This window comes from Scyliorhinus torazame, chromosome 12, assembly GCF_047496885.1.
Source record: "Scyliorhinus torazame isolate Kashiwa2021f chromosome 12, sScyTor2.1, whole genome shotgun sequence".
Taxonomy (NCBI): domain Eukaryota; kingdom Metazoa; phylum Chordata; class Chondrichthyes; order Carcharhiniformes; family Scyliorhinidae; genus Scyliorhinus; species Scyliorhinus torazame.
This window is the reverse complement of record NC_092718.1, coordinates 227,965,515-227,981,203: the sequence shown is the minus strand read 5'-3', so window position 1 is coordinate 227,981,203 and position 15,689 is coordinate 227,965,515. Positions and strand designations below refer to the sequence as shown.

At 51.9% G+C, this 15,689-nt stretch overlaps 1 protein-coding gene across 1 annotated transcript in view; it reads right to left on the bottom strand.

The window, feature by feature from the left end:
* Nucleotides 1-7,710: 7,710 nt before the first annotated feature.
* adora2b (adenosine A2b receptor) overlaps nucleotides 7,711-15,689 on the bottom strand; it is a 124,664-nt gene continuing 116,685 nt past the window's right edge. Inside the window, exon 2 of the mRNA XM_072470032.1 lies at nucleotides 7,711-11,077. Within this exon, the coding sequence (XP_072326133.1) occupies nucleotides 10,402-11,077 (676 nt within the window). The 3' untranslated portion in view covers nucleotides 7,711-10,401. The remainder of the gene's footprint in view (nucleotides 11,078-15,689) is intronic.

Genomic DNA, 15,689 nt, shown 5'->3' with positions numbered 1-15,689 from the left:
TGAGGAACACGCTGAGGAATACGCTGAGGAACACGCTGAGGAACACGCTGAGGAACACGCTGAGGAACACCCTGAGGAACCTACTGAGGAACCTACTGAGGAACCTACTGAGGAACCTACTGAGGAACCGCCTGAGGAACCGCCTGAGGAACCGCCTGAGGCACAGCCTGAGGCACAGCCTGAGGCACAGCCTGAGGCACAGCCTGAGGCACAGCCTGAGGAACACGCTGAGGAACACGCTGAGGAACACGCTGAGGAACACGCTGAGGAACACGCTGAGGAACACGCTGAGGAACACCCTGAGGAACGTCCTGATGAACGTCCTGATGAACGTCCTGAGGAAAAACCTGAGGATCCAATGGAGCATCCCGAGGAACATCCCGAGGAACATCCCGAGGAACATCCTGAGGAACAGCCTGAGGAACATCCCAAGGAACATCCCGAGGAACATCCCGAGGAACATCCCGAGGAACATCCTGAGGAACAGCCTGAGGAACATCCTGAGGAACATCCTGAGGAACTCCCTGAGGAACTCCCTGAGGAACATCCTGAGGAACATCCTGAGGAAAACCTGAGGATCCAATGGAACACCCTGAGGCACATACTGAGGAACATCCTGAGGAAAATCCTGAGGATCCAATGGAACATCCTGAGGAACAGCCTGAGGAACAGCCTGAGGAACAGCCTGAGGAACAGCCTGAGGAACAGCCTGAGGAACAGCCTGAGGAACAGCCTGAGGAACATCCTGAGGAAAATCCTGAGGATCCAATGGAACACCCTGAGGAATTTCCTGAGGAACAGCCTGAGGAACATCCTGAGGAGCATCCTGAGGAACACGCTGAGGAAAATACTGAGGATCCAATGGAACACCCTGAGCAACACCCTGAGGAACATCCTGAGGAACATCCTGAGGAACACCCTGAGGAACTCCCTGAGGAACTCCCTGAGGAACTCCCTGAGGAACATCCTGAGGAAAATTCTGAGGCTCCAATGGAACACCCTTAGGAATTTCCTGAGAAACATCCTGAGGAACAGCCTGAGGAACACCCTGAGGATCAAATGGAACACCCTGAGGAACATCCTGAGCAACATCCTGAGGAACACCCTGAGGAACATCCTGAGGATCATCCTGAGGAACACCCTGAGGAACACCCTGAGGAAAATCCTGATGATCCAATGAAACTCCCTGAGGAATTTCCTGAGGAACATCCTGAGGAACAGCCTGAGGAACACCCTGAGGATCCAATGGAACACCCTGAGAAATTTCCTGAGCAATGTCCTGAGGAACAGCCTGAGGAACAGCCTGAGGAACAGCCTGAGGAACATCGTGAGGAAAATCCTGAGGAAAATCCTGAGGATCCAATGGAACACCCTGAGGAACATCCTGAGGAACATCCTGAGGAACACCCTGAGGAAAATCCTGAGGATCCAATGGAACACCCTGAGGAACACCCTGAGGAACACCCTGAGGAAAGTCCTGAGGAAAATCCTGAGGATCCAATGGAACACCCTGAGGAACCTACTGAGGAACCTACTGAGGAACCTACTGAGGAACCGCCTGAGGAACAGCCTGAGGAACAGCCTGAGGAACAGCCTGAGGAACACGCTGAGGAACACGCTGAGGAACACGCTGAGGAACACGCTGAGGAACACGCTGAGGAACACGCTGAGGAACACGCTGAGGAACACGCTGAGGAATACGCTGAGGAACACGCTGAGGAACACGCTGAGGAACACGCTGAGGAACACCCTGAGGAACCTACTGAGGAACCTACTGAGGAACCTACTGAGGAACCTACTGAGGAACCGCCTGAGGAACCGCCTGAGGAACTGCCTGAGGCACAGCCTGAGGCACAGCCTGAGGCACAGCCTGAGGCACAGCCTGAGGCACAGCCTGAGGCACAGCCTGAGGAACACGCTGAGGAACACGCTGAGGAACACGCTGAGGAACACGCTGAGGAACACGCTGAGGAACACGCAGAGGAACACGCAGAGGAACACCCTGAGGAACGTCCTGATGAACGTCCTGATGAACGTCCTGAGGAAAAACCTGAGGATCCAATGGAGCATCCCGAGGAACATCCCGAGGAACATCCCGAGGAACATCCTGAGGAACAGCCTGAGGAACATCCCAAGGAACATCCCGAGGAACATCCCGAGGAACATCCCGAGGAACATCCTGAGGAACAGCCTGAGGAACATCCTGAGGAACATCCTGAGGAACTCCCTGAGGAACTCCCTGAGGAACATCCTGAGGAACATCCTGAGGAAAACCTGAGGATCCAATGGAACACCCTGAGGCACATACTGAGGAACATCCTGAGGAAAATCCTGAGGATCCAATGGAACATCCTGAGGAACAGCCTGAGGAACAGCCTGAGGAACAGCCTGAGGAACAGCCTGAGGAACAGCCTGAGGAACAGCCTGAGGAACAGCCTGAGGAACATCCTGAGGAAAATCCTGAGGATCCAATGGAACACCCTGAGGAATTTCCTGAGGAACAGCCTGAGGAACATCCTGAGGAGCATCCTGAGGAACACGCTGAGGAAAATACTGAGGATCCAATGGAACACCCTGAGCAACACCCTGAGGAACATCCTGAGGAACATCCTGAGGAACACCCTGAGGAAAATCCTGAGGATCGAATGGATCATCCTGAGGAACATCCTGAGGAACACCCTGAGGTACAGCCTGAGGAACCTCCTGAGGAAAATCCTGAGGATCCAATGGAACATCCTGAGGAACATCCTGAGGAACACCCTGAGGAACACCCTGAGGAACATCCTGAGGAACATCCTGAGGAACATCCTGAGGAACACCCTGAGGAAAATCCTGAGGATCCAATGGAACATCCTGAGGAACATCCTGAGGAACATCCTGTGGAACACCCTGAGGAACAGCCTGAGGAACATCCTGAGGAACACCCTGAGAATCGTCCTGAGGAACGTCCTGAGGAACGTCCTGAGGAACATTCTGAGGAACCCCTTGAGGAACCCCTTGAGGAATACACTGAGGAACACCCTGAGGAACACCCTGAGGAACACCCTGAGGAACACCCTGAGGAACACCCTGAGGAACACCCTGAGGAACACCCTGAGGAACACCCTGAGGAACACCCTGAGGATCCAATGGAACACCCTGAGGAATTTCCTGAGGAACAGCCTGAGGAACAGCCTGGGGAACATCCTGAGGAACATCCTGAGGAGCATCCTGACGAACACCCTGAGGAAAATCCTGAGGATCCAATGGAACATCCTGAGGAACACCCTGAGGAACATCCTGAGGAACACCCTGAGGAAACTCCTGAGGATCCAATGGAACATCCTGAGGAACAGCCTGAGGAACAGCCTGAGGAACAGCCTGAGGAACACCGAGGATCCAATGGAACATCTTGAGGAACACCCTGAGGAACACCCTGAGGAACACCCTGAGGAACACCCTGAGGAACACCCTGAGGAACACCCTGAGGAACACCCTGAGGAACACCCTGAGGAACACCCTGAGGAACACCCTGAGGAACACCCTGAGGAACATCCTGAGGCAAATCCTGATGAACACCCTGAGGAACTTCCTGAGGAACTCCCTGAGGAACATCCTGAGGAACATCCTGAGGAACATCCTGAGGAACATCCCGAGGGAAATCCTGATGAACACCCTGAGGAACTTCCTGAGGAACATCCTGAGGAACATCCTGAGGAACACCCTGAGGAACACCCTGAGGAACATCCTGAGGAACATCCCGAGGGAAATCCTGATGAACATCCTGACGAACACAACAAACAAAGAACAAAGAAATGTACAGCACAGGAACAGGCCCTTTGGCCCTCCAAGCCCGTGCCGACCATGCTGCCCGACTAAACTACAATCTTCTACACTTCCTGGGTCCATATCTCTCTATTCCCATCCTATTCATGTATTTGTCAAGATGCCCCTTAAATGTCACTATCGTCCCTGCTTCCACCACCTCCTCCGGTAGCGAGTTCCAGGCACCCACTACCCTCTGCGTAAAAAACTTGCCTCGTACATCTACTCTAAACCTTGCCCCTCTCACCTTAAACCTATGCCCCATAGTAATTGACCCCTCTGCCCTGGGGAAAACCCTCTGACTATCCACTCTGTCTATGCCCCTCATAATTTTGTATACCTCTATCAGGTCTCCCCTCAACCTCCTTCGTTCCAGTGAGAACAAACCGAGTTTATTCAACCGCTCCTCATAGCTAATGCCCTCCATACCAGGCAACATTCTGGTAAATCTCTTCTGCACCCTCTCTAAAGCCTCCACATCCTTCTGGTAGTGTGGCGACCGGAATTGAACACTATACTCCAAGTGTGGCCTAACTAAGGTTCTATACAGCTGCAACATGACTTGCCAATTCTTATACTCAATGCCCCGGCCAATGAAGGCAAGCATGCCGTATGCCTTCTTGACTACCTTCTCCACCTGTGTTGCCCCTTTCAATGACCTGTGTACCTGTACTCCTAGATCTCTTTGACTTTCAATACTCTTGAGGGTTCTACCATTCACTGTATATTCCCTGCCTGCATTAGACCTTCCAAAATGCATTACTTCACATTTGTCCGGATTAAACTCCATCTGCCATCTCTCTGCCCAAGTCTCCAAACAATCTAAATCCTGCTGTATCCTCCGACAGTCCTCATCGCTATCCGCAATTCCACCAACTTTTGTGTCGTCTGCAAACGTACTAATCAGACCAGTTACATTTTCCTCCAAATCATTTATATATACTACAAAGAGCAAAGGTCCCAGCACTGATCCCTGTGGAACACCACTGATCACAGCCCTCCAATGAGAAAAGCATCCTTCCATTGCTACTCTCTGCCTTCTATGGCCTAGCCAGTTCTGTATCCACCTTGCCAGCTCACCCCTGATCCCGTGTGACTTCACCTTTTGTACTAGTCTACCATGAGGGACCTTGTAAAGGCCTTACTGAAGTCCATATAGACAACATCCACTGCCCTACCTGCATCAATCATCTTAGTGACCTCCTCGAAAAACTCTATCAAGTTAGTGAGACACGACCTCCCCTTCACAAAACCGTGCTGCCTCTCACTAATACGTCCATTTGCTTCCAAATGGGAGTCGATCCTGTCTCGAAGAATTCTCTCCAGTAGTTTCCCTAACACTGAAGTAAGGCTCACCGGCCTGTAGTTCCCGGGATTATCCTTGCTACCCTTCTTAAACAGAGGAACAACATTGGCTGTTCTCCAGTCCTCCAGGACATCCCCTGAAGACAGCGAGGATCCAAAGATTTCTGTCAAGGCCTCAGCAATTTCCTCGCCAGCCTCCTTCAGTATTCTGGGGTAGATTCCATCAGGCCCTGGGGACTTATCTACCTTAATATTTTTTAAGACACCCAACACCTCGTCTTTTTGGATCTCAATGTGACCCAGGCTATCTACACACCCTTCTCCAGACTCAACATCTACCAATTTCTTCTCTTTGGTGAATACTGATGCAAAGTATTCATTTAGTACCTCGCCCATTTCCTCTGGCTCCACACATAGATTCCCTTGCCTATCCTTCAGTGGGCAAACCCTTTCCCTGGCTATCCTCTTGCTTTTTATGTACGTGTAAAAAGCCTTGGGATTTTCCTTAACCCTATTTGCCAATGACTTTTCGTGACCCCTTCTAGCCCTCCTGACTCCTTGCTTAAGTTCCTTCCTACTTTCCTTATATTCCACGCAGGCTTCGTCTGCTCCCAGCCTTTTAGCCCTGACAAATGCCTCCTTTTTCTTTTTGACGAGGCCTACAATATCTCTCGTCATCCATGGTTCCCGAAAATTGCCGTATTTCTCCTTCTTCCTCACAGGAACATGCCGGTCCTGAATTCCTTTCAACTGCCACTTGAAAGCCTCCCACATGTCAGATGTTGATTTGCCCTCAAACATCCGCCCCCAATCTATGTTCTTCAGTTCCCGCCTAATATTGTTATAATTAGCCTTCCCCCAATTTAGCACATTCATCCTAGGACCACTCTTATCCTTGTCCACCAGTACTTTAAAACTTACTGAATTGTGGTCACTGTTACCGAAATGCTCCCCTACTGAAACATCTACCACCTGGCCGGGCTCATTCCCCAATACCAGGTCCAGTACCACCCCTTCCCTAGTTGGACTGTCTACATATTGTTTTAAGAAGCCCTCCTGGATGCTCCTTACAAACTCCGCCCCGTCTAAGCCCCTGGCACTAAGCGAGTCCCAGTCAATATTGGGGAAGTTGAAGTCTCCCATCACCACAACCCTGTTGTTTTTACTCTTTTCCAAAATCTGTCTACCTATCTGCTCCTCTATCTCCCGCTGGCTGTTGGGAGGCCTGTAGTAAACCCCCATCATTGTGACTGCACCCTTCTTATTCCTGATCTCTACCCATATAGCCTCGCTGCCCTCTGAGGTGTCCTCCCGCAGTACAGCTGTGATATTCTCCCGAACCAGTAGCGCAACTCCACCTCCCCTTTTACATCCCCCTCTATCCCGCCTGAAACATCTAAATCCTGGAACGTTTAGCTGCCAACCCTGCCCGTCCCTCAACCAGGTCTCTGTAATGGCAACAACATCATAGTTCCAAGTACTAATCCAAGCTTTAAGTTCATCTGCCTTACCCGTAATACTTCTTGCATTAAAATATATGCACTTCAGGCCACCAGACCCGCTGTGTTCAGCAACTTCTCCCTGTCTGCTCTGCCTCAGAGCCATACTGGCCCTATTTCCTAGTTCTCCCTCAATGCTCTCACCTTCTGACCTATTGCTCCGATGCCCACCCCCCTGCCATACTAGTTTAAACTCTCCCGTGTGACACTAGCAAACCTCGTGTAAACACCCTGAGGAACACCCTGAGGAACACTTTGAGGTGTGAATTCAGCTGCATCATGAAGTATTTTCCTTTTTACTTTCTCAATGGAAAAGCTGTGGTTCTCAAACCAAACGGCCATGCAAAAGGCATTTAGGTTCACGAAGCAGAATGGAAATAAGAGCATTGCCCCCCGGGAGTTGTGCTCCTGTCTGTGTATATTGGCATTGTCCTATTTCTTGGCTTGTTTAAAATGTTTATTTTTGCAAATTGTTGCTGAATGAACTCTCAACAATATGGGGGGTGGATTTAAATTCTTGCTTCAATTTCTTGTCATGTGCTGCGGACTGGCTTTGACGTTGTGTATTAATAATAATAATCTTTATTTTATATACAGCAAGGATCAGATAGCAGCCTGGACTGGGTTATTTGTTCTGTGAAACAATCCTGAGACAAAGGTATACAATTAGAATCACAATTATAATCACTCGCCCAGTGACCCGACCGGCTCAGGACCCTGGGGAGGCAGCTGACATTCCCAGACGTGACAATTCAACCTCTGGAATTGGGCCAGTGGGAAGGTAGAACAGAAGCACTCACACTGCACTGAAACTTGGATACTTCGGGAATCAGCAAAGTTGCAGTGGAGAGGGTGAGGAGGGTTGAGGGGTGAGGAGGGATGGGGGTGAGGAGGGTTGAGGGGTGCGGAGGACTGAGGGGTGCGGAGGGTGAGGTAAGTCTGTGGGAGGAGAGTCAAAAGGGGGTCAGACGCGTGTAAATTGAAAAATGAAATTCGATTGTCCTACATCAAGTTGAAAATATTGTGCCTGATCAAACTTCCTCAATTACATTTTCTCATCTTCGAATTCCTCCCAGTAATCACACCATAGTTATGACAAGAGTTTATGAATAATTGGTTTATTTTGTGTCATAATGGTGCTTTTAGATTTCTACAATTGTAAAATATCAGCTGCATAAATGTTACAATCTGGAAGATGCATTCTTCCAAATGGGATTGCCCCAAAGTCAGCAACACAATTCCTCTGCATCCAGTGTTCACAGCCCAGAACCATTGTACTAACCCGTGATACATTCCAGAACATGTACAGGACTTGGTGAGAGCGTTCCAGAACATGTACAGGACTGGGTGAGAGCGTTCCAGAACATGTACAGGACTGCGTGAGAGTGTTCCAGAACATGTATAGGACTGGGTGAGTGTGTTCCAGAACATGTATAGGACTGGGTGAGTGTGTTCCAGAACATGTATAGGACTGGATGAGAGCATTCCAGAACATGTATAGGACTGGGTGAGAGCGTTCCAGAACATGTATAGGACTGGGCGAGTGTGTTCCAGAACATGTACAAGACTGGGTGAGAGCGTTCCAGAACATGTATAGGACTGGGTGAGTGTGTTCCAGAACATGTATAGGACTGGGTGAGAGCATTCCAGAACATGTATAGGACTGGGTGAGTGTGTTCCAGAACAATGTGTGCAGGACTGGGTGAGAGCGTTCCAGACCATGTACAGGACAGGGTGAGTCGTTCCAGAACATGTACAGGACTGGGTGAGTGTGTTCCAGAACATGTACAGGACTGGGTGAGTGTGTTCCAGAACATGTACAGGACTGGGTGAGAGCGTTCCAGACCATGTACAGGACTGGGTGAGAGCGTTACAGAACATGTACATGACTGGGTGAGCGTGTTCCAGAACATGTACATGACTGGGTGAGCATGTTCCAGAACATGTACAGGACTGGGTGAGAGCATTCCAGAACATGTACAGGACTGGGTGAGCGTGTTCCAGAACATGTACAGGACTGGGTGAGCATGTTCCAGAACATGTACAGGACTGGGTGAGAGCGTTTCCGACTGCAACACATAAGATAAGATTGAAAGTGATGTTAATGTTATCCTGGTTTGTGTTGAGTCAGGCTGGTCTTGCCAGCTGGTCTGTGATGTCCTGTTGGTATCGTGAAATCAAGGCCACTAAATTTTACTGGTCTCCCTCTGCAACTTTAACAGATCAGCAGAACTTCCAAGGGATTGAGCGAATGGCGGTGAATTCCTTGCCCTACCTCACCAGTGCTGCAACAGCTGAAATCGGGGAATCTCGAGCCAATGATGCATGCGGACCCCACTAGTACAGTCCAGCCTGGAACCCCAAAATGGTCCAATTCCTCCAGGGCGGGGGGGGGGGGGGGTTCTTAGGCAGTTTAATCCCTAGCAAGGGGGTGGGGGGTAATTGAGGTTCTGATGGCATTGCATTGCCCGGTGTCAGAGTGCCCCATGGTGAATTCTCCTGGTGGCCTCATACATGAACTGTCCTCCCACTTACTCCACAGCTAGTGTCGATCAGTATGGAGGGCACAGTTCCAATACAGCCACTGGAATTGTTGCTCAGGTCAGGGCCATGATATTGTTATCTTTGACTTGGGGACAGCTAGGATTGGGGCAGCGGGGCAAGGAGCGGCAGGATTCTGTCTTTAGTATCAGCTACACCCCCTTTCCCTCATCAACGTTCAACCGAGAATTGTCTCGGATATATTCTGCCCCACAATTATTGATTGTAGCTCGGTTAGGACATTTTTTAGAACAAATCTGGCACTTTATTGAGAGTTGGCAAGTAGCATTTGTTTTGGAATAAAGTTGGTGATGCTTTGAAATGTTTTTGCACTTTGGAGTCAACAAGATAATGTCTGATTTCACAACTTCAAGATGCACGAGTAGGTGTGATTGACAGTCTGACAACTGTCACTGCACGATGCCCGAGGTCACTGCCCACACCTGCCCGGGGTCACTGAGCACACCTGCCCGAGGTCACTGAGCACACCTGCCCGGGGTCACTGAGCACACCTGCCCGAGGTCACTGAGCACACCTGCCCGGGGTCACTGAGCCCACCTGCCCAAGGTCACTGAGCACACCTGCCCGAGGTCACTGACCACACCTGCCCGAGGTCACTGAGCCCACCTGCCCGGGGTCACTGAGCACACCTGCCCGGGGTCACTGAGCACACCTGCCCGGGGTCACTGAGCACACCTGCCCGAGGTCACTGAGCACACCTGCCCGGGGTCACTGAGCACACCTGCCCGGGGTCACTGAGCACACCTGCCCGGGGTCACTGAGCACACCTGCCCGGGGTCACTGAGCACACCTGCCCGAGGTCACTGAGCACACCTGCCCGGGGTCACTGAGCACACCTGCCCGGGGTCACTGACCTCACAGACGTACAGCAATAATCTAGTTTGCAAATGTTTTGTGGGTCCCCTGGTCACAGAGTTTTACAGCAGACAAACGGCCCATCCGACCTGTGCCGGCCATCAAACAAACCCCTTTTCCAGCATTTGGCCAGTTCTCTTGTCTGCTACAACGTTTCAAGTGATCGTCTCAATGCTCCGTATGTAGAAACTCTGCCTTGTCGGGTTGGAATCAGTTTGAGGAAATGCTGAAGTATTTCACATTTCGGCAGCTTCCTTTGATTGCAATGTTATCCTTTTCTTACCCAAAAGGACACCCCTACAATTAATGCACACACAGATGTCAGCTATGTCTGTAAGCACGAGGTATAAAGTCCACACGATACCCCGGTTTCGTGTCAACATCTCTGAACCCTTTCTGTTCGTGTTTCACCAAACCTGCCGGGCTTAAATCCATCGTCTGTTCTGCACAAAATCTGTTTGAAAATAATTTTATGGAAGGTGTTGCGGAATTCTTCAATCTTGTAGGCGTAGATGATGGGATTCCCAACAGAGTTGGCGTGAGACAGGACGATGGCAGCATTCATAATATGTGAGTCCATGGTTTTGAAATACTGTGGGTGAAAATGATTAATGCAGTTGAGGATGTGGAGTGGAAGCCAGCAAAAAGCGAAGAACCCAACAATGATGGACAGTGATTTTGCGACTCTGACCTGATTCTGTAAATACGTCCGGGAAGTGTCAGAATTTACAGAGTTCAGCTCAATCTTTTGAAGCTGCATTCGAGCAACAATGAAGATTTTTACGTAGATGCCCAACATGATGAGCAGTGGCGTCAAGACGCAACCCAGAAAGTTGAAGTAAATCATATAGTTCATATTGACCACATTCAGAAAGAGGCATTTCACCAAGCAGTTCCGGAGGGCAGAGTTATTCACCACGTGTGTGCAATTCATCAGCACCTCATTCCTCTGATTCCAGCCAAAAAATGGAGTCAAGCCAATCACAAAGGAAAGGATCCAGAAGATCGCAATAATCAGCTTGACGCGTCTCCCAGTAATCAGCCCCTTGTATCTGTGTGAGTGAGAAAATATACCGTCAGGACACAGATAATAACACCCATTGTCTGCAAGCACTTCTTGCCATTGGAAAATGTTACGTATTTTCCCAAGAATACTTTCTTTTTAATCTGCCGTAAATGGAAATGAGTGTGAATGAATCGAGTCACCAAGGAGAAGAAAGTGATGAAATATTTTAATTCTTGTCAAATCCCAAACACGTGAAATGCAGGAATACACGAGATCAGATTTCACCAATCAGCCCACCACAAACAGGAGAATATCAACTGAGTGTTGAGTTGTTCCTGATGAGCTTCACTAGATGGGGAGGCAATGGCGTAATAGGATTGACACTGGACTAATAATCCAACAGCCCGGGAAATGTTCTGGAGTCCCAGATTTGAGTCCCACCAGGAATCTGGAATTAAATGTCTAATGTTGAATAAAAAATCATTGTCGATTGTCAGAAAAACCCATCTGCTTCACTAATGTTCTTTAGGGAGGAAATCTTTTATTTAAATATAAATTTAGAGTACTCAATTATTTATTTTTTCTAATTAAGGGGCAATTTAGCGTGGCCAATCCACCTATCCTGCACATATTTGGGTATGGGGGTGAGACCCACGCAGACACGGGGAAAATGTGCAAACTCCACACGGGATTGAACCTGCGACCTTGGCGGCCTGAGGCAGCAGTGCTAACCCACTGTGTCATACTGCCATGGTTTAACTTGTACTCGGAGAAGGGACCAAACTTCCTGAGCAACTCCATAATCTTCACATTGGAGAGAGAATCCGTAATGCACAACAACAAATCATCCAGATACAGGGACACATTATGCTCCCCCGCTCCCCACTCCAACCCCTTCACTTAGAAGACGACCAAAGTGCAATGGCAAGCACTCGACTGCAAACAGCAATGGCGACAATAAGCACCCTGCCTCGTACCTCTGTTCAATGGAAAATACCCAGCTCAGGACATTGGTACGGACACTCTCAGTGGGAGCAGGGATTGGTACGGACACTCTCAGTGGGAGCAGGGATTGGTACGGACACTCTCAGTGGGAGCAGGGATTGGTACGGACACTCTCAGTGGGAGCAGGGATTGGTACGGACACTCTCAGTGGGAGCAGGGATTGGTACGGACACTCTCAGTGGGAGCAGGGATTGGTACGGACACTCTCAGTGGGAGCAGGGATTGGTACGGACACTCTCAGTGGGAGCAGGGATTGGGACAGACACTCAGTGGGAGCAGGGATTGGTACGGACACTCTCAGTGGGAGCAGGGATTGGGACACTCTCAGTGGGAGCAGGGATTGGTACGGACACTCTCAGTGGGAGCAGGGATTGGGACAGACACTCTCAGTGGGAGCAGGGATTGGGACGGACACACTCAGTGGGAGCAGGGATTGGTACGGACACTCTCAGTGGGAGCAGGGATTGGTACGGACACTCTCAGTGGGAGCAGGGATTGGTACGGACACTCTCAGTGGGAGCAGGGATTGGTACGGACACTCTCAGTGGGAGCAGGGATTGGTACGGACACTCTCAGTGGGAGCAGGGATTGGTACGGACACTCTCAGTGGGAGCAGGGATTGGGATAGACACTCAGTGGGAGCAGGGATTGGTACGGACACTCTCGGATGAGGGATTGGGATAGACACTCTCAGTGGGAGCAGGGATTGGGACAGACACTCTCAGTGGGAGCAGGGATTGGGATAGACACTCAGTGGGAGCAGGGATTGGTACGGACACTCTCAGTGGGAGCAGGGATTGGGATAGACACTCAGTGGGAGCAGGGATTGGTACGGACACTCTCAGTGGGAGCAGGGATTGGTACGGACACTCTCAGTGGGAGCAGGGATTGGTACGGACACTCACAGTGGGAGCAGGGATTGGTACAGACACTCTCAGTGGGAGCAGGGATTGGTACGGACACTCTCAGTGGGAGCAGGGATTGGGATAGACACTCAGTGGGAGCAGGGATTGGGACAGACACTCTCAGTGGGAGCAGGGATTGGTACGGACACTCTCAGTGGGAGCAGGGATTGGTACGGACACTCAGTGGGAGCAGGGATTGGGACAGACACTCTCAGTGGGAGCAGGGATTGGGATAGACACTCTCAGTGGGAGCAGGGATTGGTACGGACACTCTCAGTGGGAGCAGGGATTGGTACGGACACTCTCAGTGGGAGCAGGGATTGGGACAGACACTCTCAGTGGGAGCAGGGATTGGTACGGACACTCTCAGTGGGAGCAGGGATTGGGACAGACACTCTCAGTGGGAGCAGGGATTGGGATAGACACTCTCAGTGGGAGCAGGGATTGGTACGGACACTCTCAGTGGGAGCAGGGATGGCTGGCAGTAACCCTGTGGCAGTGTCTCCGGCAGTAACCCTGTGGCAGTGTCTCCGGCAGTAACCCTGTGGCAGTGTCTCCGGCAGTAACCCTGTGGCAGTGTGTCGGGCAGTAACCCTGTGGCAGTGTCTCCGGCAGTAACCCTGTGGCAGTGTCTCCGGCAGTAACCCTGTGGCAGTGTCTGCGGCAGTAACCCTGTGGCAGTGTCTCCGGCAGTAACCCTGTGGCAGTGTCTGCGGCAGTAACCCTGTGGCAGTGTCTCCGGCAGTAACCCTGTGGCAGTGTGTCGGGCAGTAACCCTGTGGCAGTGTCTCCGGCAGTAACCCTGTGGCAGTGTGTCGGGCAGTAACCCTGTGGCAGTGTGTCGGGCAGTAACCCTGTGGCAGTGTGTCGGGCAGTAACCCTGTGGCAGTGTCTCCGGCAGTAACCCTGTGGCAGTGACTCCGGCAGTAACCCTGTGGCAGTGTGTCGGGCAGTAACCCTGTGGCAGTGTCTCCGGCAGTAACCCTGTGACAGTGTCTCCGGCAGTAACCCTGTGGCAGTGTCTCCGACAGTAACCCTGTGGCAGTGTGTCGGGCAGTAACCCTGTGGCAGTGTCTGCGGCAGTAACCCTGTGGCAGTGTGTCGGGCAGTAACCCTGTGGCAGTGTCTCCGGCAGTAACCCTGTGGCAGTGTGTCGGGCAGTAACCCTGTGGCAGTGTGTCGGGCAGTAACCCTGTGGCAGTGTCTCCGGCAGTAACCCTGTGGCAGTGTCTCCGGCAGTAACCCTGTGACAGTGTCTCCGGCAGTAACCCTGTGGCAGTGTGTCGGGCAGTAACCCTGTGGCAGTGTCTCCGGCAGTAACCCTGTGGCAGTGTCTCCGGCAGTAACCCTGTGGCAGTGTGTCGGGCAGTAACCCTGTGGCAGTGTCTCCGGCAGTAACCCTGTGGCAGTGTCTCGGGCAGTAACCCTGTGGCAGTGACTCCGGCAGTAACCCTGTGGCAGTGTCTCCGGCAGTAACCCTGTGGCAGTGTGTCGGGCAGTAACCCTGTGGCAGTGTCTGCGGCAGTAACCCTGTGGCAGTGTCTCCGGCAGTAACCCTGTGGCAGTGTCTCCGGCAGTAACCCTGTGGCAGTGTGTCGGGCAGTAACCCTGTGGCAGTGTCTGCGGCAGTAACCCTGTGGCAGTGTCTCCGGCAGTAACCCTGTGGCAGTGTCTGCGGCAGTAACCCTGTGGCAGTGTCTGCGGCAGTAACCCTGTGGCAGTGACTCCGGCAGTAACCCTGTGGCAGTGTGTCGGGCAGTAACCCTGTGGCAGTGTCTGCGGCAGTAACCCTGTGGCAGTGTCTGCGGCAGTAACCCTGTGGCAGTGACTCCGGCAGTAACCCTGTGGCAGTGTGTCGGGCAGTAACCCTGTGGCAGTGTCTCCGGCAGTAACCCTGTGGCAGTGTCTCGGGCAGTAACCCTGTGGCAGTGACTCCGGCAGTAACCCTGTGGCAGTGTCTCCGGCAGTAACCCTGTGGCAGTGTCTCCGGCAGTAACCCTGTGGCAGTGTCTCCGGCAGTAACCCTGTGGCAGTGTGTCGGGCAGTAACCCTGTGGCAGTGTGTCGGGCAGTAACCCTGTGGCAGTGTCTCGGGCAGTAACCCTGTGGCAGTGTCTCCGGCAGTAACCCTGTGGCAGTGTCTCCGGCAGTAACCCTGTGGCAGTGTGTCGGGCAGTAACCCAGTGGCAGTGTGTCGGGCAGTAACCCTGTGGCAGTGTGTCGGGCAGTAACCCTGTGGCAGTGTCTCCGGCAGTAACCCTGTGACAGTGTCTCCGGCAGTAACCCTGTGGCAGTGTGTCGGGCAGTAACCCTGTGGCAGTGTCTCCGGCAGTAACCCTGTGGCAGTGTGTCGGGCAGTAACCCTGTGGCAGTGTCTCCGGCAGTAACCCTGTGGCAGTGTCTCCGGCAGTAACCCTGTGGCAGTGTGTCGGGCAGTAACCCTGTGGCAGTGTCTCCGGCAGTAACCCTGTGGCAGTGTCTCCGGCAGTAACCCTGTGGCAGTGTCTCCGGCAGTAACCCTGTGGCAGTGTCTCCGGCAGTAACCCTGTGGCAGTGTCTCCGGCAGTAACCCTGTGGCAGTGTCTCCGGCAGTAACCCTGTGGCAGTGTCTCCGGCAGTAACCCTGTGGCAGTGTGTCGGGCAGTAACCCTGTGGCAGTGTCTCCGGCAGTAACCCTGTGGCAGTGTGTCGGGCAGTAACCCTGTGGCAGTGTGTCGGGCAGTAACCCTGTGGCAGTGTCTCCGGCAGT